We start from the raw sequence: 27,578 nt of genomic DNA on the forward strand, positions 1-27,578 counted from the left end.
TTAATAAGCTGTCGATTTATGAGTCCATTTAAAGTGATCAGACACGGTTAAATGAAATTAGACCTTAATGAATCGGGTTTAGGTATAAACTTAATATTTGCAGATATTATTTTTATAATTTTTTATTTTATGATGGATAAAATAGAAAATGCAAAACTATGTCGATATAAATACGCAGTTATGATTTTCGAATCACGCATGCACTATTTTATTTTTCTAAAATTCCGTAACTTTTTGAAGTATCGTGTTGGTTTGGAAGATTTTACCGCATAACGCGAATAATTATTTTGCTACGGATTCAAATCGCTTTTGCTTACATTTTTTATTGATTCGGTACGAGATTTTATATTTACATTTATCATATCGGATTTAATTTAAAAAATTTTCTAACAGAAGCCACTGGTTTAGAGAGCGAGAAGTTGGAATTTGAATTTGAAGGAGAGTGTGTGTGATAAGGAATGAATAGTTACACTCTCATACTTTTAAATGCCACTGACTTCTATGTTCTTTTTGTTCATGTCATATTCTTATAATAGAATCTCAATCTCTCGGTACTTATTTTGTAAGATAGTCATTACTTGATGAGTTTATGATTCTAAGTTCTTCACCCATTTATTTTAAGAAATCAACAAAAAGTAAAAAATTATTATCAAATTATTAAGTTGCAATATCACATCATTAAACCGATGCACATAAATATGGCTGCTGCCACACAAAAGATGCCATTCGACATTGCAGCCATCATCCGGTTCGAAAGCATATTTTCCGTCTTAAACCTTCTAACATGACATAATGAAACTTTTAATATTATCAAGAAACATTTCTCATGAATTTTCATTCGCCATGGATGTTAGAGGCTTTACACCACTATTAATTGAAGATCTTCTGTAAGCACTTTCGTCTTCACCAAAATCGTTGAGGAGATTTCTTAGCTGCTTATGCAAACAGCCACAGCCACAGAAGCAAAAATCCTATCACCCAAAAAGTATAAAATAAGCAACAGAATTATTTGCTCCAATTCTTGTAGATTTCTTCTCATGACTAGCACTAGTGCGTAATATTTTGGGATTCTATCAATTTATACCATAGACTAACAAGCTCTGTGGAACTACTCGTCCTGCTATGGTTCAAAGAGAGTTTCATGCACCACTTTGACTTTCTCATTATATGCATTTCACATTCTGATTTTATACTCAGCATGCAGAACTTCCAAAGAGATGCAATTCAGCTCAAAATGTAATTAAGATTTAAAAAACAATAGCTAAAAGAAATACCTCTTTTATCTTTATAAAGAATGCTTAGTGAATGCAAGAAACTACGCAGAAGAACAAAAGGATAACGTACATAAAAGTAAAGAAAAAGTAGGACACTGTCAGTTCTGTACCTCCAACATAAAACTCTGTTTGAATTTTTGGCCCCCATGTCCCACTCCAAGCAAACCCTTATCATATCAAATCCACAGAACAGATATGTGAATTCGAAAAGGCAAGAGAAAAAAATGAAGAAAATAATGTAACCAGATAGGCACATGACCCACAGGATTACTAGTCATAATTTGACCACAACAAGTGCTGGGGTAAACTTACCTCTTCCATAGCAATTATTGGTGGTGTTCACTCCATTGGGGCATATGCAAGCAAATGACTCATCCAGTTCAGCAAAGCCACAGATTCCTCCACTGGTTTCACAATTATTGCAAGGCTCAGTGTAGTAAGAATTATTGTATTGCAAAGAAATCCCATATTTCCATTTCATTGGATCACCCTCATCCCCAAACTCATATATTGATGTGTAGGATGAGCACTGTAGCTTGGGAAGATCCAATGAATAACCTGAACCTAGACTGAGTGTTGACTCATAAACACAGCAGGTGGAAATGGGTGCATTCTGCTCCAATCCTAAGCCTGTTATCCCTTTGCAGGAATACATTCCTCTACAAATCCGAGAACCTGATCCAGTATCGCATAAGTCATCATCTGGATCAAACAATGTTGATGTTGTGGAGCACCCAAGCAAGACAAAAATATTATCTGGTGTCAAAGTGAACGGGCTGGCTCGATCCAAACGAAAGCTTCCAGAGTTCTCCATTGAAGAACAAGTTGACATGAAAGGATCTGCAACAATCATGGTGCTGCTCTGGTAATCGACAGAAGAAATATTGTAAATACCTGTGCCTGTAGAGAACTGAAGCGCTCCATAGCTGCATTTTACATATCTTGCAAAGTCAGGGTGCCCACAACCGAATCCTGTACCAAAGGGGAACTTCACAGGGATTGTGCCACAGGTGTTCTGACATGTACCATTACCAGGCATCCTGTGAGCTGCAGCAGAGACGGTATGTGGCAAAGGGAGTATGAGAAGAACGTTGAAGAAGAGCCATGCACTTAGAGCAGATGACATGGTTAAGAAAGTTGAGAGATAAGTGAAGAGGAAATATGAAGCAACCTAATAACAGAGCATTTATTAAGAAAATCAAATAAGATAATATTTGAAAAAAAAGAGGAGAAACAGGTCTTTTCGGTGGAGGCGATTATTTTCAAGATCCTCCTTTTTCTTCCTTAAAAGCAGCGCCAATCCATCATGTGGGTTCTAGCTATAACGCATTTTACACAATAGATCCATAACTATGGTCTCTTTGGTTGCGGCAATATGTGCAGTCAAAAGAAATTTGTCAACCAAAATTTTAAGAATACATTTTTTACCGGCCTGTCCCAAACACCTAAAAACGAACAGGAAACTAAGAAAAAGGCTTGGAAGTATCAAATGCCATACATGTTCAGCTTGCTATTGAACTTTCGGATCAGTAATTTCCAATGTCCAGTTTTTGGATTTAATTTATCGTCACATCCAAAGACACGAGAGAGAGAGAGAGAATAAATTTACATAAAAAAACAAACTGCAATTACATGTACAGCGGATCAGCGAATACTAAATAGTGACACCAGAGTTAGACTTTATGCCATCAATCCAAACGGCTTAGATTCAAGAATATCTTAGTATTCTTAACAGTCTCAGGCGAGTAACCTGAAAAGTAAAAATTGCATATTTTAAGAATCTATTTGAATGCAAAAAAAGAAAATCATTTGTTGAGGAATGAATAAAAAATTATATCTCATGGAAACACCCTTGCCATTTCCTTTTAATGGCAACATAACATCTAGCTGCAGATACATGTAAAGATTTACGCTGCTCTCTTCCATTGTGAAACCTAACAACTCAAGAGGACTTCGGACTGACAAACAAGAAACATGTATGACCTGTAACTAATTCCAGTTTGTTAATCTGGAGAAAACCATATAGAATAATGAATTCCTGCATTCTGATAATCTAGCAAGCAAGAACAGCTTCCAATCTCCTCAATATCCTCTTTGTTACTTTCATTAGCAATGTTAAGGAAGAACAAAGTAATCCAAGAAACTGAATCAAATATCTGGCCCATCATGTGAACGAGTCAAATTTCAAATGGTCTCTTTTCCCTGAAGATCATCCTCTAGCTTTCCCCTCAACTGTCATGTAGTACCAAACCATGCTAATAAATGTCACTGATCTTTGCAATCTTAAACAATCAAATTTTGAAAGATCATATAGCTTCTACTTTATAGATCCTCACATGAAAATCCAAGTTTAAGCTTTTGGTAGCAAGAAGAGTTAGTGAAAGCTCAAGCAACTGTTCCTATCTATGCATTCAAACCAGCCCAATTCTTGAAAGCAATAAGTGCTTCCATTTTTTTAAAGTTTCTCTTTCTCAACTTTGACACCTTAAGCTTTTTATGAGTCTCCATGAAAGCTTGCTTGTATCTCCACTTATCGACAAAAACCTTCATCTCCTGAGATTTTTCCACAACTTGCATAACTGCATCAAAAAAACCTCCCTTAACCAGAGCATACACAAATGCATCTACCAGATCGTGATCAAATTTAAGACTTTTCTCACAATCATTTGAAATTTTTCGTTTCATCTCGTTCCACAACATTAACACACTGAAATACTTCTCTGCATTCACATACCCATTGATAAGAGACAAATATGTTTGGTTATTTGGTTCAAACTGAAGGAATGCCATCCTTCTAAATGTTCTCCTTGCATCTTCCAACCGCCCAGCTTTACAAAAGGCATGAATAATTGAATTCCAATCATGAGTCTTCACTTCAACTCGAGGGTCCTCAACAACTTCATCTAAAAATGCAGCCATTAGCTCAGGCCTTTTGTTTTCCAAAAGGCAAGTCATTATAGTTAAGTAACTTCCCTTCAAATCGGGTACTCTTGCTTCTCTCATGTCTCTAAACAAAGCAAAAGCTGACTGAAAATCTTGACTTGTCATGGATGCTTCTATTAGAGCATCATAAGTGCCTGTATCCAACTGAAGCCCAGAGCTGCTTATCTCCATGACTAGTTGAGTAGCTTCAGCAGTCCTATGCTCTTTGCAGTAAGCCTTCAAGATTGGCACATAAACCCCAAGCCCTATGGAGGCTCCCTGGGCATTCATTTCATCCACAATGCTGTGTGCTTTATCTGATAACCCAAGGTTAACACAAGCACTAACAATGCCAAATCCAACGGATTTATCAACTGCCACCATTGAGGACTCCAACTTTTGAGCATGAATGATCAAAGCTGCTAGACCCTTAATATTTCTACTCTCAAGAAATCCTCTAACTATCTCACAGTAAGTCTCTTCACCAAAGGACGATTCTTCTCCTTCCCTCAAACTACGCAGTATAACTGCAGAAACAGGCTCCAAATTTTGCGACTTGACATAGCCACTGATCAAATTACAATAAAACATACTTTTGTTTTCAAAACCAAATCCATCAATCAATTTCTCTAGTTCATTTATTTTATCTTCAAGCCCTTTCAATGCATACAGATAAGCAAGAAAACCAAAACTGAATTCATCAGGCCTAACACCTAAGACCGACATAGTTTCCACAACATTTTCAGCATCAGCCACAGATTCTTGCTCACGACAACAACCCTCTAAAGCCGCATTACAGGCAACCAAATCCGGTTTCATAAAATCCAACTTCTCATCCAATGCAATGCGACAACTCTCTTTAAAAACGCTTAAGAAGGATGCAAATATACCATTCTTCCTACTAATATCAACAAGCAAATGACCCCACAAGCTAAAGGGCATGAAATACCTGCTCTTAAACATGGACCTTACCAGAGCAAAAGCCGGGGCAGCAGTGTTGGCACTCTTCATGGAACCCAAAAGTGTAACCAAGGTTTCAAAATCCAACAAGTTGGGGTCCTTCTCCATGATGTAAAGCACAGAGGCAAACGCCCTCTTGAGGTTATGCACATCATTGTTGAGAGATAAGAGGTGGGTGATGAGGGAGTTGGTGAGGGGCTTAGGAGGAAGAGTGGAAGAGGCAGTAAGGGACTTGAAGGACTTCCAGGCGTCATCTATGTTGTGGGTAAGAAGGGATTTGTGGAGGGTGGATTGTAAAGTAACCTTTTCTTGTGGAGTTAGGGTTTGTTGGCCGGGTGGGTGTTCGGGTTTTTGAGATACAGGGTTCGGTTTCAAGGCAAAAAGAGAAGGTCGGAGGAAAGAGTACAGAGATGGAACCTCAGATGCTGAGGAGGAGAAAGGCCTCTGTGAAATTGAGAATGTTTTTCTCCACATTCTCGATCATCATCATCACTGGTTCATCCTCGGCCCTCTTCTGATCTCTGCGTCGCTGGATTGCGCGTTTCACAATTATAATAGCTCAATATATGTAATTAATACTTCATATAACTCAACAAGCTGGAATAGCTCAGTTGGTTAGAGCGTGTGGCTGTTAACCACAAGGTCGGAGGTTCAAGCCCTCCTTCTAGCGATTTAATATTTTCTTTTTGGCAACACATCACATTAACCACTTGTTTATGCCATGTATTTCTTCAATATGCTCTCTTGGTCTTCTTCTTAGTTTCTACAAACACGAAGTCAAGTCAAGTTAACCAATCATATAATTCCACGTAACCCGTTGCAGATACTTTGTTTCCACGACTGAAACGACAAAGAAATCGACTGCTGCAACAAAACAGTACACTCCGTCGTCCGCCGAAGGGAACTAAAGGTGTGCGGAGATGGAGACAAGAGAGAATGGCAATGAAGGTGTAACGATATTGGAAGAATGGAGTGGATCTCCTTCCACTCAGCTCTTCAAAACTGCCACTATTTCTGCCTCTCCTTCTCTCTCTGTATACAGGTTTGATTTTCTTTCTTTTCTACCTTTAGATTTGGGCTTGCCTCTCTTTTCTTCTTTTCTTCTTCTCTTCTTATTTTGTTTTTCTTCTCCTTTTCAATACGCAGATCTGCTAATCGTTTCGGCCATGTCTGGAGGCGAGTTCTTCAAGCATTTGTACCCGAGGTAAGTCTTTCTTTCAATTTCCTTCTTTTTTCTTTTCGATTTCGTAAGTATCGAAATGTTTTTGTATTTGAAGAAATCGTCTGGATTGAATTACTTGAGTTTTGGTCCAAAACCTTTTCTTTCCTGGTTTCGCAAGTCAAATGACTTTTACTCCAATTTGGTATTATTTAACCTAAAAATTAAAAATCAATACAGTCCACGAAGCGGAATATTTGAAAAAAAAAAGAGCCAATTGAATGTTGTAGTTTTGATGAGAACAATGATCATTTAGCAACTTTTAAGCTTCTTCATCTCAATTAGTTTTTTTTTTTTTTTTTCTGTTGAATTACTATAATTATATATGACCAAGTAAGATGAATGCAGGGTTTTCCTAGCAGTGTGACTTCGGATTATGTCTCTTTTCAAGTATGGGATACTTTGCAGGTAAATGACATAAGGTGAGAAATAGTTACAAAGACATATTTATACTAGCAGCTCTGATTGATCCCACATTCGCTGCTTTATTGTGTTTGTAGGGGCTCTCAACATACATAAGGACTATGCTTTCAACTCAAGTAATGTCAAAATTTACTGGAATCTAAGTTTTTAAAATCAGTGACAGAAAATCTCTTAATGTTTGATCCCATTGGTTGCCATGTGCTTTTAACTGCTTCTAGGCTCTCTTGAGTGCCATTGGGGTTGGAGAGAAATCTGCCACTGTTATTGGTGCCACATTTCAGGTAGGTTCATGTTTATCACAGATTCTTGAGAAAACAGAACAGAAGACTTGCCTTTACTACGGTTTTATTTTGTTGCATTTGTTTCCTAACAGTTGTTGAGGGTTGAGAGAACTAGTTATCAGAACTATGTCATGGTCATAATTTCTTGTTGTAATGCAGTGGTTCTTGAGGGATTTAACTGGAATGCTGGGAGGTGTTTTATTCACTTGCTATCAGGTTTGCTTTCCTAAACTTTCTTGTGTATTTTATGCACTATCAGTCTCTTGGTTGCAGAATGAAGCTTTTAATCTTCAATAATGTTGAAACATAGAATTTCTAAAAGATAGTTAGTTTTAAAGTGATTTATTAAAACCCAGTCATGGCGTCGAACATCCTTATGCTGATAGGGTTTGTTGAATAGCATTCTCTTATTTTCTTGGTTGGTGTTACCAGCTTCATTACCAGACTTTAACCCAATAGCATTTCTTTTATACCTCAGGGCTCAAATCTGGATAGTAATGCTAAAATGTGGCGCTTGGTTGCTGACCTTATGAATGATCTGGGTAAAGTAGCAAACATGATTTGTATTCTCAATATATTTTCTCAATATATTTTCTCAAACCCTATTCTGTCTCTCTTGTCTAAAAATCAAAGGGAAATACTCATGCAGAGGAAAAGAAAAAGAAAAATCTCCATGTACTTACTTCTTTAATCTATCTATATACTACCACTTTGGCACAAATTGTCTCCTAACAACCTTTTCTAACTAGATATGCTATATTAAGGTAAACATGGCAACAAAATTTTCTCCAAATGATGGGGTTCTTTATTTTTTTACATCCAAATGCTATCACAGTCCACAAGTTGGCATTCTGTTTCCGTTTTTCCTTTCCACTTATTTTTATGTCCTAAACTTATGCTTGCCACTCAGTGAGTTACATTGACTAGATAGGCTGTTAATTGGATTTATATATTGCCTATACTTGTTATGTTTGCAACTCTGGTAAGTTAAATTGACTAGAAAGTTTGTTAATTAGATTTATATCTTTCACACACTCGTTATGTTTTGCAATTCAGTAAGTTAAATTGACTGGAAAGGTTATTAATTGGTTTTACATCCTTCTCACACTTATGTTTTACTACTCAGTAAGTTAAATTGACTAGAATGGTTGTTAATTGGTTGCAGGAATGCTAATGGACCTTCTTTCTCCTTTGTTTCCATCAGTGTTTATTCTTGTCGTTTGCTTAGGGAGCTTATCAAGGTCATTTAGTAAGTCCTATATTCCTCAACTATTAGATATGAAACCTACCATGAGTGGCCGATACCTTGTAGTAGATTAACATTCAAAGTTATTTTTTAAAGAAAAAAAATAAAGTACACAGATTTTCTAGTCATCAGTGATGGGAACTTTCCTGACCATTTGATTTAGTAGTGTTAAGCATGCAATAACCAGTATTGATCCATACTTCTAATTCAGTTATTTTCTACGTTATTATTCCAATTAGCTGGTGTTGCAAGTGGAGCAACTAGAGCTGCTTTGACTCAGCACTTTGCTCTCCAGGATAATGCAGCTGATATATCTGCCAAGGTATTAGTTGAGTCATTCTGAATGCTACATCAGAACCATGAAAATTTGTACTTAAGCAAGTGGTATTGACCATTGACTATTAAAAAAAATGCTAAAAGGAAGGAAGTCAAGAGACAATGGCGACAATGATTGGCATGGCAATTGGAATGCTTCTTGCTCATGTTACAATGGGAAACCCCCTAGCCATTTGGTTTTCGTTTCTTTCTCTCACCATCTTTCACATGTATGGTAAGTTCTGCTGAGATATTCCTTTTCTTTTATTGGAGATGATATCTACAATTGTAGCTTCAAGGAATTTGACAGTTGAATACGGATTCTGCTATATGACTTTGTATTAGATCTTACAAAATTCTCTCTTCTTTTTTTCATACTGTGCACAAGGTAAAGATTAGTTTTTGTAAAGAGTATAGGCGGTGCCAACCTCAAGTTGGGAAGAGATATCACCTTCTGGTGTCTGGAGTTATCCTAACAGAAGAATAGAGTGATATACTTTCATAAGAACCTTCATTTTGATGCTTGTTTCTTTTGTTTGTAGCTAACTACAGAGCTGTTCGCTGTCTTGTGTTGACTTCATTAAACTTTGAGAGGATCTGTATCCTTCTGAAACATTTTATAGAGACTGGTCGAGGTAATACTCTCAATTATGATTGTTATTTATGTAAGAACTAGCACTGATTTCTTCAACTGGTTGTTTGTGTTTATAATTTTTTTTTCTGCATGTATATGCTTCTAATTTAAGATCCTGATTTAAACTGTTCCACAAAAAATTGGCAACTCCAATAGTCAATCTTGGTCCACCTATGTTTCCTTTGAGTTTATTTGTCTATTACTGAAAGGAGTGGCACTTGCCTTGCTTAATATTCTTACACTCCACCACATAAATACAAAATACAAAAGAAAAACCAAGACCAAAGCTTGTTTGTTCACTAAGTTGTTGTGCTTGGTTGCTTTACCTACTATGACAGATCTATAAGGATAATAAGGGTCTTGCTTTAAGGATTTCTGTTTAACTACTTTCTAATGCACTTATCTTTTCATTATTGGTTGAAATCAGTTCTTAATACCTATTCCTGAATATATTGCCAGTTCTCTCCCCTGAACAGGTGTCTTATATGGAGCATGTTTTACCCTTGTGGGCAACTTTATGGAAGTCAAAGAATGCTAAGTTACTGATAAAAAACATACAGTTAGGTTCAAGGGTTTCTTCACTTGATCACGTGGAAATGTGAGTTTTTAACTTCTTGATTCACTTTATAAACTTACATCTGGATTCCCATAAGGCTAAGGGTGACACGCCTTTCAAAAGCTGTCATGTTCGTTTCTAATGGCATTTTAGCAATAATTGGCTTCAGAGCCATCTTGATTAACTGCTAGTCTGTATTTCTATAGCCTAGGTTCGCATTAGACAGAAAAGAGAAGATAAACTTTGGAGCAGAAAATCATCCAAATTCTTCATTAACACATTAACCTTTCCTGAAGAAGCTTATCCTAATACAAGTAGTACACAAGCCGATAACCACAAGATAGAACACTTAAACTTGGACACAAGCTTGGAACTTTAGCTGGATAGCAGAAATGCCAAATCTTAAAACAAACTAAAGATGAAATGGCGAGAAGAAAGAAAGATACATTTAGCGGAAAGCGAGGGAATTGAGTTCTTTCTCTCATGCTATCTGATTTATGCTAATAGTTTATGAAACTAAAGATATATTGATACATGATGCATGATATGAATTATCTCAAAAACGATGAATGATATGAAGAAATGAAAAATGTTCAACAACCTGAACCACTTTACCAATTAAAGTAATGTTAAAAAATTGATGATGTGAAACATTCTCAAACAGGATGGACCTTTTGCATTCTGCTAGATCTTCAAATAAGAAAGGTATTCGGTTCTTTCCAGACAATGAATATTTGAACTTTTTACTCCATTTTACTTATCTTTCTTCGGTTCTTTTTAGCTAAGTACTTATTAATCAAGAGAAAGCATATCATCAATGTGATCATGCATAAAGATGCAACAGCTACAGATGTCCTACAGTCGTATATTCATGCACTTGTTCTGGGGAACTTCATGAATGGAAGCAAAGCTTTACATTCAGAGAGCCTATCATGGATGGATAAGCATTATGAAGTTTTTATTCAGAAGGTATTTCGATTATGTACTGAACCTTGACTTGGTTGCTAATTTACACTCTCAACATGCAAAATGCCGCTTGAATTAACTCTACAAATTCTTGACGACTTGGTTGGCTAGGATATAAAATATCAGATGACCATAAAAGAAATGAATTTTAGTGTTTTCTTCAACTTTCTCCACCATGAAAGCTTGTTTCATAGCCAATAAAGAAAATTTACATATATTGATACCTTCAGTAATAGGAGAATCTAGTTACCTCCTGGTGTTGCCATGAAAATCACTTCATGATACAATGGTTCGTATACCAAGATGATGAGTGTATCTACTTCCACGAATTATTGAACAAGAGAAGTGATATACTCCATTAAAATGGAGGTGCAAGTATCCCTTTGAAGGTGTATCTGCTGGTGGCCAAACTCAGAGAAGCTAAACATATGGAAAAGCAACATCTTTTTGTTTTGTGGTTTTTGAGAGCTACAATTATTATGATGTTTAGAAAAAAAAAAAAGATCATGACAACTAGATCTCGTTCCTTCATTATTTTGCAGCTGAAATCAGCTGGTTGGAAGACAGAGCGACTTCTTTCTCCTTCCATCACTTGGAGGGCAAATTGGATCTCTCAGCCATTGGATGAAAAGCATGACTAGGTAACATCACAAGTGCATCCCATAAAATTATTAAAGAAAAAAGGCTACCTGATTGCCCTTCCAATTTTTGCAAAAGTACATTTTGGAGGCCTCTATTTGTCTTGGATAAGAGGTGAAATTCTGTCGAGATCTATTCCCGGTGACTGAGTGTCTTATCTTTTGTGTCTCAATAAATTTGGGTGCTTCCTCGGTTCCCATTCTTATCTTCATTGTTTGGGAGCGAGGTGAAATTCTGTCGAGATCTATTCCCGGTGACTGAGTGTCTTATCTTTTGTGTCTCAATAAATTTTGGTGCTTCCTCGGTTCCCATTCTTATCTTCATTGTTTGGGAGCGAGGTTTCAATGAAAGTCTGATTTCCAGATCCTAATCCATAACCTCACAGTAAAGTTTGATATGTTATCATTAAGAACTTTTTAAATAGGTACCCGTACCCCAATACTTTACTGGGTTTGCTTCTTTGGCAGTTTGGCAGTAAACTTCTACTGTTATAATACAAAGATGTAACTTATGTGGTATAAAGCAAAGAAGATAGAGATGATCCAATACTTTTTTTCAAAGTCCAAGTGATTGTTTATATTTATTTATATGATGGCGCACGTGCAGAAGAAACTACTAACAAATAAAAAAGATAACTATGTCATTTCCAATTATTTCTAATCTTATTAGCAAGAACCAAAAAGCTCTTATATGAATATGAATGCATGGTCTTTTTTTTTCTTTTTTATTTTTGGAGGGCTAATGAGTTCATACTTATTTCTTTTACAATTCCATAAATTTTCACTGTTAGAGCTCAAAATTCAACACAAGCTAATAACAAACAAGTAGTTATCTTTTTTTTCTTTTTTATTTTTGGAGGGCTAATGAGTTCATACTTATTTCTTTTATAATTCCATAAATTTTCACTGTTAGAGCTCAAAATTCAACACAAGCTAATAACAAACAAATAGTTATCTTTGCACTAGGAACAAAACACTGCAACGAGACAAATCTGAAAGATGTGTAAGCACGAACTACTAAATTATGACATTTAAAATTCACTAGCAGTTCCAAGCTTGCAAATCCCTCTAATCCCATCAATTTCTCTTTGCTTATCTCTTTCTTTTTTTCTTGTTATTGCTCTTTCCTTCTTTTTTTTTTCCTAAGAAAAGCTAGTTAAATTCTATACTTACAATTTCATGAAGGGCTACTACATTTTCAATTTCTTAAATACAAACCTTTATGTGGAAACAACAGCCAATGTTATGCAGAACAACTTGGCCCAGCTAGTTTTATAAAGAAAAAGATTGTATACAAAAGGTCACTTTCTGTGTCCTGATGATGCCATGAGAACCCCAACAGCTGCAATAAACATTGACAGCATGCCCGCAAGCAACACATATGTTCTTCTTGAGGATCTCCTGTATTCCCCAAACAACATAATGCCCCAAAAAGTGCTCACAAGGGGCAGTGCCTGATATCCACCAGCAAAAGTGAAAACATGTCAAAGTCAAACAAAGGATTTCATACAAGAAAAATGATTATAAAGTTTGTCACAACATAAAACTACTAACCTGAACAGCATCAGCCGCTGCGTACCCTGCGGCTTGGCCTCCCATAAACTGCAGGCCATTTCCAAAACCACAGAGGAGACCAGCCAAAAAGGCCCAACCTCTGCCATTCCAGTCATTCAGGTAAGCCTTCAATGATGATCTCGGTGAGTCCAGTACAGGCCGGTAAAGAAAGCCGATGTTTAAAACCAGGGCAATCACAAAACAAGAGACTGAGAAGTAGAAAAATGCAGTGTATACTATCAACTTTGGAACCCCTTTCTGCAAGGTGTTCCATTGATCATTTGTCGCCAAGTTGAATGCAGGCGAGAAGAGGGAGAAGCAAACACCAGCGAAGAAAGTGGCAGCCAGTCCAATCATGGTGCTCTTTCCAAAAACCTGCAAAGTTATACCAATTGGTATTTCATTATGGAACCGTAAGGGAAAATATATGTAATCTGGAGGTAAAGAAGGACCTTGATTGATCTTCTCTTTTCAAGTTCTATAAGGAAGATTGCGGTTCCTGCTTTTAACTTCTCTGTGCTCCCATTTCCTTTCTCAATGTCCTTTTTTTCTGTTCGTTGATAAAATATAATGTTCAGTCTATGAAACGGGTGGAAAGATAAATGAAAGACATTGTAGCCCCAGAGAGTTCCTTGCCCTTATCTAGAATTTCCCCTTTTGTTGTCGAGCAATATGAAGCCCTGCAAATAAGTTTATCTTTAGTTCATAGTTGAGATGAAATTCCCTTGTGACTTGATTCTCAAAAATCAACCATTTGAGAAAAAGTTCTTTTCTTTCCAACCATCACAGATCTGTCTTAAGAAAAAGAACGTACTCTTCGCCATCTGTTTTATCCTTTAAGCCATGGAGCTTCGCTTTGTTATCAGAAGCATTAGATGAATGAACAGCAGAGCCGAAACAAACAGCAATCAAGAAGCAACCGACACCCGGGAAAAGAATTGCAGCTCTATTGATTCTGTCATCTAAGAAGTAATTCAAGGTTGTGCCTACAATTTCAAAGTTGATACTCCTTACTAAGATATCAGAAAGAAGTTCTTAATAATACATAAACACACAAAGAGACATACCTATAACAACAGTAATGCTTGAAGTGATCACTTCTGTGACTGACAAACCAACAAAAGCCCAAGCATACTGTGTGGTCAGATTTCCAAGGCTGAGAACCACTCCACCCGCCATGGCAAACATTACAGAGGGCCAATTATCCTGCAACTGATCATCCAGAAGACCAAAAACCAGTTGTAGAACGATACTACTCACTGTAAGTACTATGTAGAAGAATCAAACAGCAAACTATAAGGAATGCATGTTCTGTTATGCTGTGTGAATATATTAGAAAACTAGTAATTTCACCGAAGAATATAAAAATTTATGTAGTTCACTTGATACGAAAGTTATGCGCGCTTAAAACCGTAATTTTCATGTTATTTTCCCAAATAACACTAACCCCACAAACATTCGATCCTAAATCACTAGCACCCAAAAGTTGAATGTCAAGTTACAATAATCTTTCTAACCCAAAACATTGATCCTCAAAAACTCAAATTTTATCTTTCTAATATGAGATTAAGATATTAAGGATACACTCCAACCTTATTTTTGTATATAGAAACATAGTATGTAAATTAGTATACAAGTAAACACCCATTCTACTTAAAAATGTCACATTGTCAGAATTTCTGGAAAAAGTTAAGACATACTCCATAACCTATGCAAATAATGATATATAGGCTCAGCATTAAGAGAAAAGCTTGAATTCAATACACTAGAGTTATAAAGATAAGAGACCTGAGAAAGTTGAGGTATAAAATTTGGAAATTCAGGTGTGCTATTGCCGAACTCGCCAAATGTAAGAGCTATAATAACAGCAGCCAACAGATTAGTCATAGTATAATCAAGATATGTATGCTGAGGAAGGCGGCCTCTTCTTTCTAGGAGAGTCATAATTGCAGGCCATGTACCCAAGAAAAGTAGGGCAAGCACCATACATCCTATGGCACCTCCTTTACTTTCAACCAGAAACATTCTCAACCCAACAGAGCTAAAAATCCTCTCTGTTGGTCGAAGAATCAAAGATGGAAAACCTGAAAATTCCTGCATAGAAAAACAGATTATCAGACTTAATCAAAAATGAATTTACTAAATATTTCAAGATCTTGAAAACACTGATTTTAGCCAAGTAAAGAGTAAATCGCAGAAGAAAGAAAAAGATGAGATTCACAGAAAACTGAATATTTAGCATAGCAAAGTGAACTCCTATTGCAACAAAAGGTTAAAAGAAAAGAAAAAAGAAGACAAAGGGCCCAAATGTTATTCAAGATCAATCACTCACCATGTTTTCAAGAAAAACACAAATCCAACTTTACAGTAAAAAAGCAAAGACTTCACTGCAAATCAGTTAGTCTGACATAATACAGATGTCTATATATACATATATATATATATGCATATATCACTGTGGAGAAAGAAGGATCATCTGAAATAGGGCCTTTATGGGGTGCCCCCACAGTAAGTCCTCGCTGTCTTTCGCATCAAAAAGACAGATTTAGTGAAGAATATATTCATGTTCTTAACATAAACATTAACTTAAGAAACTGTTGACTTCGATCTACACATGAAACTTGAAAGAAGAGAAGAGAAAACCATGAACACCAAAACTTACTTCACACAGATCTGTTCTGGGTATCTGTTCTTTTTGTTTCCCGTTTTGTTTTTTTTAAGGTTTGGTCAACCAACCAGTTTAAAGAGAAATGAACATACGGTCGGTTTCCCAGAGAAACTGTAAACTCAGTGCAAATATTCAATCGCACTGATTCACTCTGTCTTGGATGAAGATTCGTTTAGATTCATAGTCTACGCCAGACTCCATTTATTTGTCAACTACTTTATTTTTTTATTTTTAACTGAAAACTGAGGAAGAGTTATCTTGCGTAATCCTATCAAATTTTCATCAAGAGTAAGACAAAAATGGGACTTTAAAAATTCTACTAGTTCATTTAAATTTTGATAAACTATTAACGGACATATAACATCTGATTTTTATATACTATTCGAGAAAATAATTCGAAAACTTAGTTATTTAAACTTCAAAGATTCCTACGCCATTTATACTGCGTATATTTTTATGCAGTAAATATAACATCTATGGTATACGTTGTTATGGCTTGGCAATAACCGAATATACACACACACACACACACACACACATATATATAATAATTTCTAATTTAATTTTTAATTACTTGTCTTTGTTTATTTTAACATGCATAATTGAAACGAGAATTCAATTATTTTTCAAGAAAAAACACAAATCATAATTATGAACTTTCCAGTAAATATGGAAACTAAAGAAAGAAATTTACTTCTAAATCACTTCTCTGACATCATTCTGACAGAAACCATTTGTGGGATACCCACAGTAATTTTTACCTTAAAAAACACGAATATTAGTGAAGAAATTTGTTTTGACTATTAAAAAATTACCTTCAATCTGTTATTTGGAACCTTGCAGATGAAACTTGGAACAAAGACAAATGAAAAGATGAACTCCAAACCACACTAACAGGAACGAATTCTTTTCTGGGTTTTTTTTTTTTATTTTAAGAAAGAAAAAAGTAGGGTTAACCAGAAAGTTTTACACAGATATATATACATATATATATATATATATAGTATATCTATGTATTTTTACTAATATGCGGCGGAATGACCCTAGCAAAGGCATGGAAATAAACTGATGATATAGAATACTTAATTTGCAGATCATATTAAAAATTTAAAGACTGAATAATTAAAATTGAAATTAAATCGTGTATTTTATCATCATAAAGTATCCTATATAATTCAGATTATACTAAAAACACAATACCAATCGTTACATAAAATTTATGTTGTTATATAATACTCAAGTTATGTTATTACATAAATTCGCAAAATACAAGTTCTTGAGCATGGACATATCTGAGAAAATACAAATCAGTAAATTAAACATAATTTTGACTTCAAGACAAAGCACAACCTAACACAAGTTCTACCACAAGTTGATGATGCCAAACGTCTGCTCCATATATCCCGAGAAGTAAAATTAGAATATTGTTTGATGGTGATTGGAGGAACAAGTAGAAGATGACATTCAAACTAAATACTAATTTTTTTTAAAAAAAAATATCGTGCATATAATTTAAAATAATAATAAAAGAGCTTAATTGGTATCCAATAATTATTTGTTGTAGTGAAGATAAATTGCCTATGCCATTCTGAACTGGGTTAAAGGTGGGATGTTGTCAAGTCCTATGGAGCAAAGATCGTATTGAACGTAATTGGCATTCCATCAATTTCCAGTAGCCTTATCAGTACATATGAGAAAATTTCATCCTAATATATCACTTGCTAAAGCAGCTATCAACCTTAAATATGTGCTGGAAAATAACAGAAAATTGTAACATTAATTTCATTCCCAATTTCTAACCATAGGTGAGAGACCATTTCATCTCGAAATACTGTTGTTAACTGGAACTAAGCATCTGGATCCCCCTTCCTTAATTACTTTTCTTCCAAGTTCTCCTCAGTAGATGTCTGTTTCGAAACTTGTTTGAGGACATTACCTAGCAACCTCTGATCCAAGACCATATTTGGTACCTGCAAACATGGAGATAAGATAAGCTGACAGATAGAGAGACAACCAGAGAGAAAGAGATGGAGGGATCAGACCTTGTCACCAAAGAAGATCTTTGTATTATCAGCAATAGCCTCAATAAATTTGAGTTCAAGAAACTCAGGAGTAAGCTTCAATGTGTTTGCTTCAGCTTCTTTCACTACACTGAAAGTGGAGAAACATCATATCATCAATAGCTTCCATGACAGTCTTACATGTTACCTAATCAGAATGAGAAGGAAGCATGGTAGCTGAGAAAAAAGAAGGTTTCACCGATAGAAATCGGCATCTGCCAGGCTCTTTTCACGAGCAATGTACATTTGGTTCTCAATCTCTTGCTGCCTCCTAGAACTGTCTTTCTCCATCAACTTCTGTTCCATCTGGATCTTGCTAACATTTGCATTCTTCTCAGCTTCACTGATTGCCATCTTCTTTGCAGTCTCTCCTTCTTTCTCAACTACTTTTTGTTTCTCAACAGCAATTAAAACCTGCATAGCATTGTCCCATATTGGAGCATTAAGATAAGTTATAACCTTCTCATATATGATTATGTGACTTATCTGTTCAAATGCAGGCAGGATGTACAATCTTATCTATTACTTTAGCATCAAAACGCCAAGGATTTATGGACATAAAAATCCATGGAAAGGAAGTTTAATCCTTGGTGGCATTGCAATAGCAAATTCAGCAACACCAAATCATGAAAACAACTACAAACCAACAGCAACCATGAAAGGTAAACCACATCAACCAGAGCAAAAGATTACTGCCACATAATTTACCACCAGCTCCAGAACTTGATTAAAACATTAAACAGACTTTGTCCATCCCATGTAGTACTATATCGAGTCAATTATTTTTTCTGTCATGTAGAACTGCACTTCTTCAGTAGAGGCATATACCTTAGTCCGTTCCTCTTCCATTTGTTCAAAATTCCGTCTTATGCTAGCAGGAATGGTAGGCTTTGTGACACGCACGCTGATAATTTCAATTCCTGGAGCATAACGGGTGCAATCACCCTGAAGAGCATCTTTCATCTTTTCATCAATCTGGAAGAGTCCATTGATTGTTTTTTAGTCATATTTACCAAGAAAAACAAGGATCAGAAGGTAAAACCAAATTCATGTGTAGTCATAGATGGAAGGGTGGTATCTTTTCCTAAGCAGATGAACCAAAATTTGTTCATTTACATCTGTAAAATGCAGGTATAATTCATTATTCTTTCTCACCTGATCAAACACATCAATGTAGACCTGCTGAAGGGTATGAGAGCTGCAAAACTGATTTATCTCATGATGGATCTTGTCGTATATCCATGTATTGTCATAATGCACGCCATAGTTGAGCAGTGTGTCATGCACATATTCCTTACGGAGACGGTTAACAACCTGAGAAGAAACGTTTGATTCAAATCAGTCCATGTAACGAAGAATGTAAAAATTTTCAAGTGGTTGTAGTGTCAATTGACAATATCCCAAACGGTCCTACCTCTATTTTCTCAAAATTTATCATAACACCTCCTTTAGTGCCACATGGAATATCTCTCACCTGCACTTGAAATTAAGAATGAATGTACTTATTAAGGCTACAGAAAATTCCTTAAAACTCACAACTGGTAAAACAAAATTACCTGATCTGTCTGGAGAGTTACTTGAACAGGTTCAAACTGAGTGAGCAAAGGCATCTTTAGATGGAACCCTGAAGATTTAGTATGGGTGTAAGGGAGCAACCTGGAAGACTTGTGCCAACAACTACATAAGTCAAAAACAGATAGAACAAGAGACTACCAGGATCTGTGATTGTCTTTAGGAGGGCACCTCCTCTCCAATATACTCCAACATGACCCTCCGGGACTTGATGCAGAATGGATAAGCTAGATGATGATGATGATGATGGAATTATTATCTACAAAATTTTCAAAGCCTGAGACTTGATTTGAAAGTTCTGAACAGATTCTAAAAACTCCTAAACTGTAACAACTCCCATCTGTAAATTAACCAAGGATAACAAAGCTTGCAGAGAATGGACTACATTACACATTAAAAAAGTACAGCTCCAGTTAAACTTATTTTTTCTTCTACATGGTGCCAACAAAAACGAATAGAAATTTTGGAACAGATAGTATTCTATTGTACTTGAGAATAAAAGAACCTTACATCTTTCAACCCAAGTTGAAACACGAATGAAATCAGAATTGAAACTACTTATCTGCACAATCTTATCAAATATGAAGCTCAAGCAACAGGGATCCTGCCTCTTATGTGTCTAAAATGATGGAGAACAAGAATAAGATAGTAGAATACTTTCTAGTATTAAGAAATTTTTATGTAGTACATTTACATATTACTAAAATTATTTAGTTTATTTAGGAAAGATTACTATTTTTTTACTTTAAATTGGTTTAGGAATTCTATTTAGTTTTTTATTATAGTTTTTATTTAGTCTCCCAGTTAGGATACTATAAGGCTCATTTAGCGTTCTATAGTTTCCTATACCGATTAGATTTAGTCTCATGTTTAAGATCTATTTGCATCTATATGGAAGAATTTTTATTCGGATTGTAAATAATTAAGATTATTGTTTAGTAATCCATAAATCAGATATAAACAGAAATTAAGAAAGAAACACCACCCTTTGAACTGAAATATTTTTCTTGTTATTATATTGAAAGAACAGCATATGATACTTGTAGCAATAACTATGAATAAGAAAAGAAAAGCTAAAACCTAACTCTATAGAACACGACTAAGCAGGAAACCTCAAGCTGAATCTTACCAACTGAAACTTGTATCAAATAAACTAATATTTCTTAAAAATAAATAAATAAATAAATAAAAAATAAATAAAAAACCAACCCCAAATGAATGAGCAAGCATTTAAACCCTAAAATCCAATGCTATCAATCAAAAAACGAGGGGGGATGATTTCTCATAAGCTTCGGGGCAATGTAATGCCTTACAGTGGAAATTGGAAAGACGCGGAGAGAAAATGGTTAAATAAATAAACCTATCGAGCAAATCACTATCCTACAATCCGTTAACAAGAAACGAGTACAAATTCAGAATCGAAAAGCAGGAAGAGAAAACCAGAAATGAAATCAATCAGAATCATAAAGAAAAGTACTACTTATATAAGAGACAGAGTAATGCGATTAAAGCTAAAAGACTGCGTGTGTATTGATAAAATTTTGGCAGCGAAAAAAAAAAAATAAAGATGATCAATGATAAATCACGAGCAAGCTCTAACAAGCTCTAACATGCGATCAAGTTAAAGATAAACCATAGAAATTAACAAAATAACATTAAGTCGGCATGAAATAATCGGCACAATATTTATAAACACCAAAATAAATAAAATATATGCAAGAAGAAAAATGTTTACACCATACTGACAGAGTGAGGAAGAAAGTTTACGAGGGAGAATATGGCGATGAAAGCGATGAAAACAGTGACAATAGGAGAGAAATCGCCGCCTTGGGCTCGAGGACGAGACTGAGGAGCTCCGGCTCTCTGATGCTGCGGATCCATGGCGTTTTTGGTTCAGTGACGAACGCACTGTCATCCGGCGTTCAATATTTTCCTTTTCTACATTTACCAAAAAAAAAAGTCAGATAATAAAGAAATCGTAAAAGAAAATATTTGATGATAAAAAAATTGATAATAATATTTTTTATTAATATGATTATGATAAGTACATAAACAGTCAAAGTTAACTTTTATTAACTCTGTTAGTCAGTAGTGCTAACAGAGTTAATAAAAGTCTGATAACAAAATTCTTTTCCATCTCATCCTCTACATACTAATTTTTTAAAAATGACCCTCAAAATCAGACAAAAAAACCAAAAAGCCCACCATGTATAAGACATATATATATATATATAATATACTTGTATAGAGATATAACATACACGCTCATTTGTAGTTGAGCTTGGTCGAAACTCAGCAGTAAACTCCTTAATCGTTTTTGTTTGGATGAATTTTAAGGTCGTTAATTAACGTAAGATATTGTATAATAATTATATAATATGGTAAGAATAAAATTATATTATATTTAATATTGTAAATTAATATACAATAAAAATAATTATTTTTATTTAAATTGATAAAATAATATAATTATATATTTAATTAATTTATTAATTATATGTAATATTAAATTAAAAAAAATTAATTTATCTTATAATTCAGTTATTTAATTTATAAAATTATTTAAACTGTAATTTTTTAAAATAAAAAATATTATAAAAAATAAAAATTTAATTTTTTGATAATAAATATAAAAAATTACTTTAAAACTACAATTTTTTTATTTGTAATTATAAATTAAAAAAAATAAAAATTAGTTATTACATAATATTTATTATTATTATTATTTATATCACTTAAATAAAATAAATAAATAAATTTTATTAACAACATTCTTAATAAAAATGGGTGACGTTATTCTACCTAAATAGTAGACATAGGCAATAAATAAGAGAATGCTAAAGATCCGAGCCATAGAATTTCTCAATTATGACACAAGGTACTTATATTTATTAAGTCGAATAAGTACATTAGACCTAATAGAATTATTTTATTGTATCCAGACTAATACCAATCCAACCCATTTCATGAATAAAATGTGACTAATTAACCAACCAACAAAACTACTTGTTACAAATAACATCTTGTTGTTGCATCGAAACATATAAACGTTGACTAATCTGACTAACATTGAACTTGATAAAATGAAATAGTTGAATAATTGAAAAATAAGATTATTCAGGAATACACATTGAATGCGAAGATTATGCATTGAATTTCTGGTAGTAGATCCATAATAAAAAAAGTGTTTGTGATTGTTCTAGAAGAAATGAAACAAAAGATACGGTAGAGCTAGGACAGTTATTGTATGAGGTCTACCTAATGCTAAATGCAGAGACGCATAATAGATTGACTAACATATTTCAATCATTTTCTTATTAATATGTATCTTATAAAAAAAATTAAAAAAAATATATATAATTGCATAAATATAAAAATTTTAAAAATATAAAAATTTTAAAAATATAACACCCGTTAAACCACTCCAATTACAAATTCAACATAAATTAATCATTCCAAAATAACAAATTAGTCCATTAAAATAATAAGATTTATCCATTTTTCTGATTATATATCAAACATGCAACATAGTTTTTTCAAATTTTCTAAGTGCATACAAGAATCTTGCACTTCGGCAACAGTAGGCCCCGTTTTCAATTATCTGAAAATGTAAAGAAATTAAAAAATCAAAAACTACAAATTAATAAATTTTTATCTTCGAACTTGAGATTTAATATAAGTCATTACCTGATTAACAAAGCAAATTGCTTATGAAAAAATTACGTTATTTAGGAGGGCAATTTATGGGAAAACATAAACAATACCAAAGAGAAGGAGAATTTTATTGTATGAAGCAAGAAAAAAAAAGAATAAATTTTCACAAATATATACTCAATTAGAATTTTTTGAAAAAAAAAAAGAAAAATTGTAATTCTAGAAGGCACTACAAAATTTAAGAAGAAACAAACATCAACAGAAAAGCAGATGGGGAGCTGGGTTGGTGAAGCTATGTAATACCCAGGTCTAAAATTTGGTCCGTGATTAATTTTAAAGTTAAAAAAAATGTATAAAAATATAATTTTTAAATTTTTAAATTTTGTTTAATGTAAAATTATGAAAAAATAAGTTGAGAATAAAATTGAAAATAATTTTGAAAAAAAGGGTGAAAATTTGGGTTCAGATGATATTTTTGAAAGAAAATTCAGAAATTAGGGATCAAAATACAATTAAAAAAAATTGCACCACATAGGACCGCCCAATCAGCAACCCCGACGAATCGAAGCGCACCACGTGGCAAGGCACGCTGACTCGGTGCCACGCAGGCAATCTGCGTGCCCGCGATCAGATCGTCCGGATGCGTTCCCGCGCGCGTGGACGGTCCAGATCCGTTCCCTCCTTAAGTACAATCGAACGGTCGCGATTAAATGCGACGAACGGTCCAGATTCCTTCCCTCTTTAAACACAATTGTACGATCGAGATCAAATCGCAATAAATGGTCTACATTTATTTTTTCTTTAAATGTGATCGGATAGTCGAGATCAAACGCAATGAACGGTCCAGATTTAAGGGAGATGGGTATAAATATCTCGCGTCACATCGAACCCAAACCCTAGCCGCCAGCGTCCCGTCAGAGAAGAAGAACCAATTGCCAGAAAAGGGAGCCAACCGCCGTCCGCCATCGCGCCGGAGCCACCTCCAACCACTAAAAAAGGTAAAAATTTTCATATCCGCTCGGAATTTGATTTCGAATACCCTCATGGCCTCAGAGCAAAAGGAACAGTAGATGAGCCAAAAACAGCAGGTAAAGCCCGACGGCAACGTCACGGGCCAAACCCAAAATTGCTTCCGATGAGCCCCTCCCTATTTTCCATTTTGTGCGATTTTTCTACCATTATGTTTACCATTCTATTTTCTACAGGTTGACCAAAGAAAAATGCCCAGCCGCGAAGGTAAGCCGACGGAGCCATCACACTGAAAAATTTTGCCGCCAATAAGTTTTTATTTTTTAACTTTTTCGGCCAATCGAGGCCCCCTAACGTATTTTCTCGCAGGGATGTGTATAAAACCGGTCGAAACCAGCCAAAACTGGCCGAAAATGGCCAGGTCGAAGCAAACCACCATCGCCGGAGCACGGCGGTGCCACCGTGCTGGAATTTCAAAATTAACTGAAAAGGTTTTTAACACCGATTTTGGATTTTTTGGGGTATTTTCAGGTACATGAAGCGTGTTTTAATCTCCACAAAAAAATTTAAGAAACTCGAGGACCGCAAGTAAGCATAGTAGAAAGTTTGGTATTTCGAACATCGATTCGGGTAAGAATCCCTCATCTTATTCCCTGTTATAGAATTGAAGTTTAATTATCAATAATACGGTATTTTATGTAATTTAAAAAATTTTGAGAATTAATTATAGGTTACTAATGGAATTAGAATCAATTATTTTTTTATTATTTGTCATGTTTAACCGATTGTTTGATTTTATTGCTTTAAATGTATGATAATATACTTAAATTGGTAAAATGATTCAGTTGTGTTTCCTTGATGCATATATTTTTTGTCTTGCATTGATTTACGGTTAAATTGTAAAACTGAAAATTAAATGTAAATGAAAAATTGATTGGTTAAGCGAAAGAATGAATAGTAGCCTTATTAGATATCTTGGGAGATGGTGGACGGATCGGGTACATAAGGAACCCTACCGTGAACGTTGCCTCATACCAGACAGGGTATCGAGGATTGGTATTTTTGATGCTCATATCAGACGAAGTATGGGAACGACCCGTTTTACCCTCATATCGGACGGGGTATTGAGGGATGTTATTCTTTATGCTCATACTAAATGGGGTACGAGGATAGCCGGTTAGTTGAAAATATTGAATAATGGTTCACGAGGAGTAGGACATCCCTATGGGCCCCCAAGGATACTAGTAGACAAATAAAGAAGGAAATTTATTGTTCTTGCTCACTTGAGTATGAGATTGGAATGTTATTTGGGTTATTGCCTTTATAGGTCGATTTTGAAAATCTCGCAACAGTAAATATATATAACAAATGATTTTCTTTATGATAAATGAATTTACTTAAATCAAGAGCTCCATTGGTTACTTTTATGATTTTTACCAACCTTCAGTTTCTGTATCGGTGAGTAGTGTGATATTCTTACTGAGATAGTGTAGCTCACATTTTCATTAACTATTTTAGATCAAGAGTACTAAGACTCATATCCCGATCAATAAGAGAGTTGTGAATGGTTCACCACCCGAATTTCCTTCAAAACCTAGTGAAGGTCGTCCTACAATGCTCAACATATTGCCTTTTATCTATTTCATTGATTTTGTTTGTTCTTGTAGAAAGTTCATTCTCATAACCCTATTGGAAATTCTAAATAATTGTATAAGGAATGTAAACCCTAAACTCTATTGTTTTGCTTCCGCATTTAATTCATGACTTTATTTCCTCTTAAGTTCTGAGTCTTTACAGTTAGTATCAGAGCCAGGTTCCTCGGAACCATTCTTTACACAAAAATCTTATGAAATACAAAAATAATAAATTATCACTCAACCATTCCTTGTGAAATGCAGGTACAGATAGATGATGAGGGGAATATCCTCACTAAACCGAGCAGCCCGGGAGGGTTCACTTCAAGAGGATGTTGACCGACTATTTGAAATGCTAGAGAGACTCATCGCTGCCCAGCAGGCCCGTGAGGAAATGAGGGAGCTACCTGACCCTCCCCCGCTGCCACAGTTTGAGCCACCCCTACGGTGGGAGAATCTTGAGCCACCCTGGTAGGATCCTGCTCCTCTACAGTACCATTCAGCACCACCATAGTATGGTCTGGTGCCTCAACTGCATCATCTGACACTACCACAGTATAGCCTAGTGCTCCAACTGCATCACCCGATACCACCACAGTACAATCTAGTGCCTTTACCGTATCATCTAGTACCACCACAAGGCCATCCGGTCTATCCCTAGCACAATCTAATCCCTCTTCCACGGGACCCAGTTCCTCCCATGATGGACCCAGACTACATTAAGAGGTATAAAAGACTAAACCTCATCTACTTTTGTAGGGGCATCATCCTTTAAAGAGGCTGAGTACTAGTTAGTTGAGACAAAGAAGGCCTTCACGATTCTTGGAGTGATTCCTGAACAGAGAGTCATACTTACCACCTACATACTGGTGGGAGAGGTAGGTCACTGGTGGCAACTCAAGCAAGCCATCCTGCCTGTTTTAGTCATTTGGGAACAGTTCTTGATGGTCTTCAATGCAGAGTACCTCGCAGAGTATTTCCGACATCTGAAGCAAATGGAGTTTGTACACCTAATCTAGAGTGATATGACTGTGTCAGAATATGCCCAAAAGTTTCTAGAGTTGAGCCGGTATTCCCCTGAGAGCATGATGAATGAAGGTAAAAAGACAAGAAAGTTTGAATGGAGCCTCCGTCCTAAGAGTAGACAGCAACTATATGTGTTCGAGCTCAGTACTTACTAGGTCGTTCTGGCCAAGACACAACTAGTGGAGAGGAACATTCGTATTTTTCCTCCAGTAATAAGGAACCTCAAGCCCTCGGTTTCACATCGCAAACCAGTACCCACTGCACTTGTTCAGCAGAACAAGAGACCGAGACCAGTGACTCAAGCTCCTTTTCAGATTCCGACAACAGGACGCGGTAAGACTTGTTAGTACTATGGCAAGGATCGGGGGAACCAACCCTGCTATCACTTCAACAATACTTTATATATATGTGAGAGTATCTAGCATTACGCGAAAGAGTGCCCGAGGAATCAAAATCAGGTTAGACCTTTTATCTAAGGTAAGACTTATAACCTCACTCAATAAGATGCAAAAGCCAACCCAAACGTGATACATGGCAAACTTAAGAATGAAATTTGTATTCGAGAGATTCCGATAGTTCGAGACTTCCCGAATGTGTTCCCAGATGAACTACTTGGACTGTCAGTGGACAGAGAAGTTTAATTCACCATAGATCTTTAGTCAGGCACCCAGCCTATCTTGGTTGCCCCTTACCACATGAGTCATGTTGAGATGAAGGACCTGAGAAAATAGATCAATGAATTGCTCGAAAGTGGATTCATCCGACATAGTGTGTCCCCCTGGGGTGCTAGAGTCACATTTATAAGGAAAGGATATGGGCGTTAAGGTTATGTATTGACTATAGAGGACTAAACAGGGTCACGATCAAGAACAAGTACCTCTCTCTAGGATTGATGACTTTTTTTATCAGTTATAGGGTGCACAGATCTTCTTCAAAATAGACCTACGTTCAGGTTACCAGCAGGTAAAGATCAAGGCAGAAGACATTTCCAAAACAACTTTTTGAAC

At 35.4% G+C, this 27,578-nt stretch overlaps 5 protein-coding genes and 1 non-coding gene across 8 annotated transcripts; 2 read left to right on the plus strand and 4 right to left on the minus strand.

Annotated features, from left to right (window-relative positions):
- Positions 1–636: 636 nt before the first annotated feature.
- Positions 637–5,310, minus strand: LOC110823988 (wall-associated receptor kinase-like 15). 2 transcript variants are annotated; one of them, XM_088213182.1, is made up of 4 exons: positions 5,169–5,310; positions 1,587–2,321; positions 1,385–1,441; positions 637–971 (listed from the first exon to the last, which is right to left on the minus strand). In XM_088213182.1, exons 2-4 carry the CDS (start codon positions 2,311–2,313, stop codon positions 937–939), a joined length of 819 nt encoding a protein of 272 aa, XP_088069308.1. In that variant the 5' UTR covers positions 2,314–2,321; positions 5,169–5,310; the 3' UTR covers positions 637–936. The 2 variants fall into 2 exon arrangements, with proteins under 2 accessions (XP_088069308.1, XP_088069307.1); XM_088213181.1 differs by lacking the exon at positions 5,169–5,310 and having other exon boundaries at positions 1,587–2,972.
- LOC110823987 (Pentatricopeptide repeat (PPR) superfamily protein) lies at positions 3,065–5,771 on the minus strand. Its single transcript, XM_022054494.2, has one exon. The coding sequence runs from the start codon at positions 5,628–5,630 to the stop codon at positions 3,678–3,680; it is 1,953 nt and encodes a 650-aa protein (XP_021910186.2). The 5' UTR covers positions 5,631–5,771; the 3' UTR covers positions 3,065–3,677.
- TRNAN-GUU (transfer RNA asparagine (anticodon GUU)) lies at positions 5,753–5,826 on the plus strand. The gene has a single exon. It is a non-coding gene; the product is annotated as a tRNA-Asn (tRNA).
- Positions 5,827–5,936: 110 nt separating this feature from the next.
- RUS3 (root UVB sensitive protein (Protein of unknown function, DUF647)) lies at positions 5,937–12,018 on the plus strand. The gene is made up of 15 exons (XM_022054429.2): positions 5,937–6,198; positions 6,303–6,360; positions 6,724–6,783; positions 6,876–6,914; positions 7,017–7,079; positions 7,239–7,295; positions 7,558–7,621; positions 8,245–8,328; positions 8,565–8,647; positions 8,746–8,875; positions 9,183–9,275; positions 9,734–9,872; positions 10,495–10,535; positions 10,612–10,799; positions 11,339–12,018. The coding sequence occupies exons 1-15, from the start codon at positions 6,077–6,079 to the stop codon at positions 11,435–11,437; spliced, it is 1,320 nt and encodes a 439-aa protein (XP_021910121.1). The 5' UTR covers positions 5,937–6,076; the 3' UTR covers positions 11,438–12,018.
- A 416-nt stretch (positions 12,019–12,434) lies between these two features.
- Positions 12,435–15,872, minus strand: LOC110823986 (ureide permease 1-like). Of its 2 annotated transcripts, none has more exons than XM_088213180.1 (8): positions 15,651–15,872; positions 14,777–15,082; positions 14,056–14,200; positions 13,803–13,974; positions 13,625–13,668; positions 13,441–13,538; positions 12,989–13,363; positions 12,435–12,888 (listed from the first exon to the last, which is right to left on the minus strand). In XM_088213180.1, exons 2-8 carry the CDS (start codon positions 15,011–15,013, stop codon positions 12,736–12,738), a joined length of 1,224 nt encoding a protein of 407 aa, XP_088069306.1. In that variant the 5' UTR covers positions 15,014–15,082; positions 15,651–15,872; the 3' UTR covers positions 12,435–12,735. The 2 variants fall into 2 exon arrangements, with proteins under 2 accessions (XP_088069306.1, XP_088069305.1); XM_088213179.1 differs by lacking the exon at positions 15,651–15,872 and adding an exon at positions 15,321–15,606.
- A 1,423-nt stretch (positions 15,873–17,295) lies between these two features.
- LOC110823984 (SPFH/Band 7/PHB domain-containing membrane-associated protein family) lies at positions 17,296–21,243 on the minus strand. The gene is made up of 9 exons (XM_088213183.1): positions 21,056–21,243; positions 19,430–19,547; positions 19,273–19,340; positions 19,131–19,190; positions 18,872–19,030; positions 18,545–18,691; positions 17,916–18,130; positions 17,699–17,807; positions 17,296–17,626 (listed from the first exon to the last, which is right to left on the minus strand). The coding sequence occupies exons 1-9, from the start codon at positions 21,167–21,169 to the stop codon at positions 17,531–17,533; spliced, it is 1,086 nt and encodes a 361-aa protein (XP_088069309.1). The 5' UTR covers positions 21,170–21,243; the 3' UTR covers positions 17,296–17,530.
- Between the last annotated feature and the right edge of the window lie 6,335 nt (positions 21,244–27,578).

Source organism: Carica papaya, chromosome 2 (genome assembly GCF_054855325.1).
Source record: "Carica papaya isolate Zhongbai chromosome 2, ASM5485532v1, whole genome shotgun sequence".
NCBI lineage: Eukaryota > Viridiplantae > Streptophyta > Magnoliopsida > Brassicales > Caricaceae > Carica > Carica papaya.

Excerpts from the sequence above, each read along its gene's own strand:
- LOC110823986 (XM_088213179.1), bottom strand. Across the intron at positions 14,201-14,776 it reads TTATACCTCAACTTTCTCAG|TTGCAGGATAATTGGCCCTC; the intron begins GTCTCTTATCTT and ends CTGGATGATCAG. Across the intron at positions 13,669-13,802 it reads GATAAAACAGATGGCGAAGA|GGCTTCATATTGCTCGACAA; the intron begins GTACGTTCTTTT and ends ACTTATTTGCAG.
- LOC110823984 (XM_088213183.1), bottom strand. The coding sequence starts at position 21,169 with ATGGATCCGCAGCATCAGAGAGCCGGAGCTCCTCAGTCTCGTCCTCGA. Across the intron at positions 18,692-18,871 it reads ACATTGATGTGTTTGATCAG|ATTGATGAAAAGATGAAAGA; the intron begins GTGAGAAAGAAT and ends GGACTCTTCCAG. Across the intron at positions 17,808-17,915 it reads GCAGATGCCGATTTCTATCG|TGTAGTGAAAGAAGCTGAAG; the intron begins GTGAAACCTTCT and ends CTCCACTTTCAG.
- RUS3 (XM_022054429.2), top strand. The coding sequence starts at position 6,077 with ATGGAGACAAGAGAGAATGGCAATGAAGGTGTAACGATATTGGAAGAA. Across the intron at positions 6,361-6,723 it reads TTCAAGCATTTGTACCCGAG|GGTTTTCCTAGCAGTGTGAC; the intron begins GTAAGTCTTTCT and ends AGATGAATGCAG. Across the intron at positions 8,876-9,182 it reads CACCATCTTTCACATGTATG|CTAACTACAGAGCTGTTCGC; the intron begins GTAAGTTCTGCT and ends TTTTGTTTGTAG.
- LOC110823988 (XM_088213181.1), bottom strand. The coding sequence starts at position 2,400 with ATGTCATCTGCTCTAAGTGCATGGCTCTTCTTCAACGTTCTTCTCATA. Across the intron at positions 1,442-1,586 it reads CAATAATTGCTATGGAAGAG|GGTTTGCTTGGAGTGGGACA; the intron begins GTAAGTTTACCC and ends TGATATGATAAG. Across the intron at positions 972-1,384 it reads AACAGAGTTTTATGTTGGAG|GATTTTTGCTTCTGTGGCTG; the intron begins GTACAGAACTGA and ends TTTGGGTGATAG.
- LOC110823987 (XM_022054494.2), bottom strand. The coding sequence starts at position 5,630 with ATGTGGAGAAAAACATTCTCAATTTCACAGAGGCCTTTCTCCTCCTCA.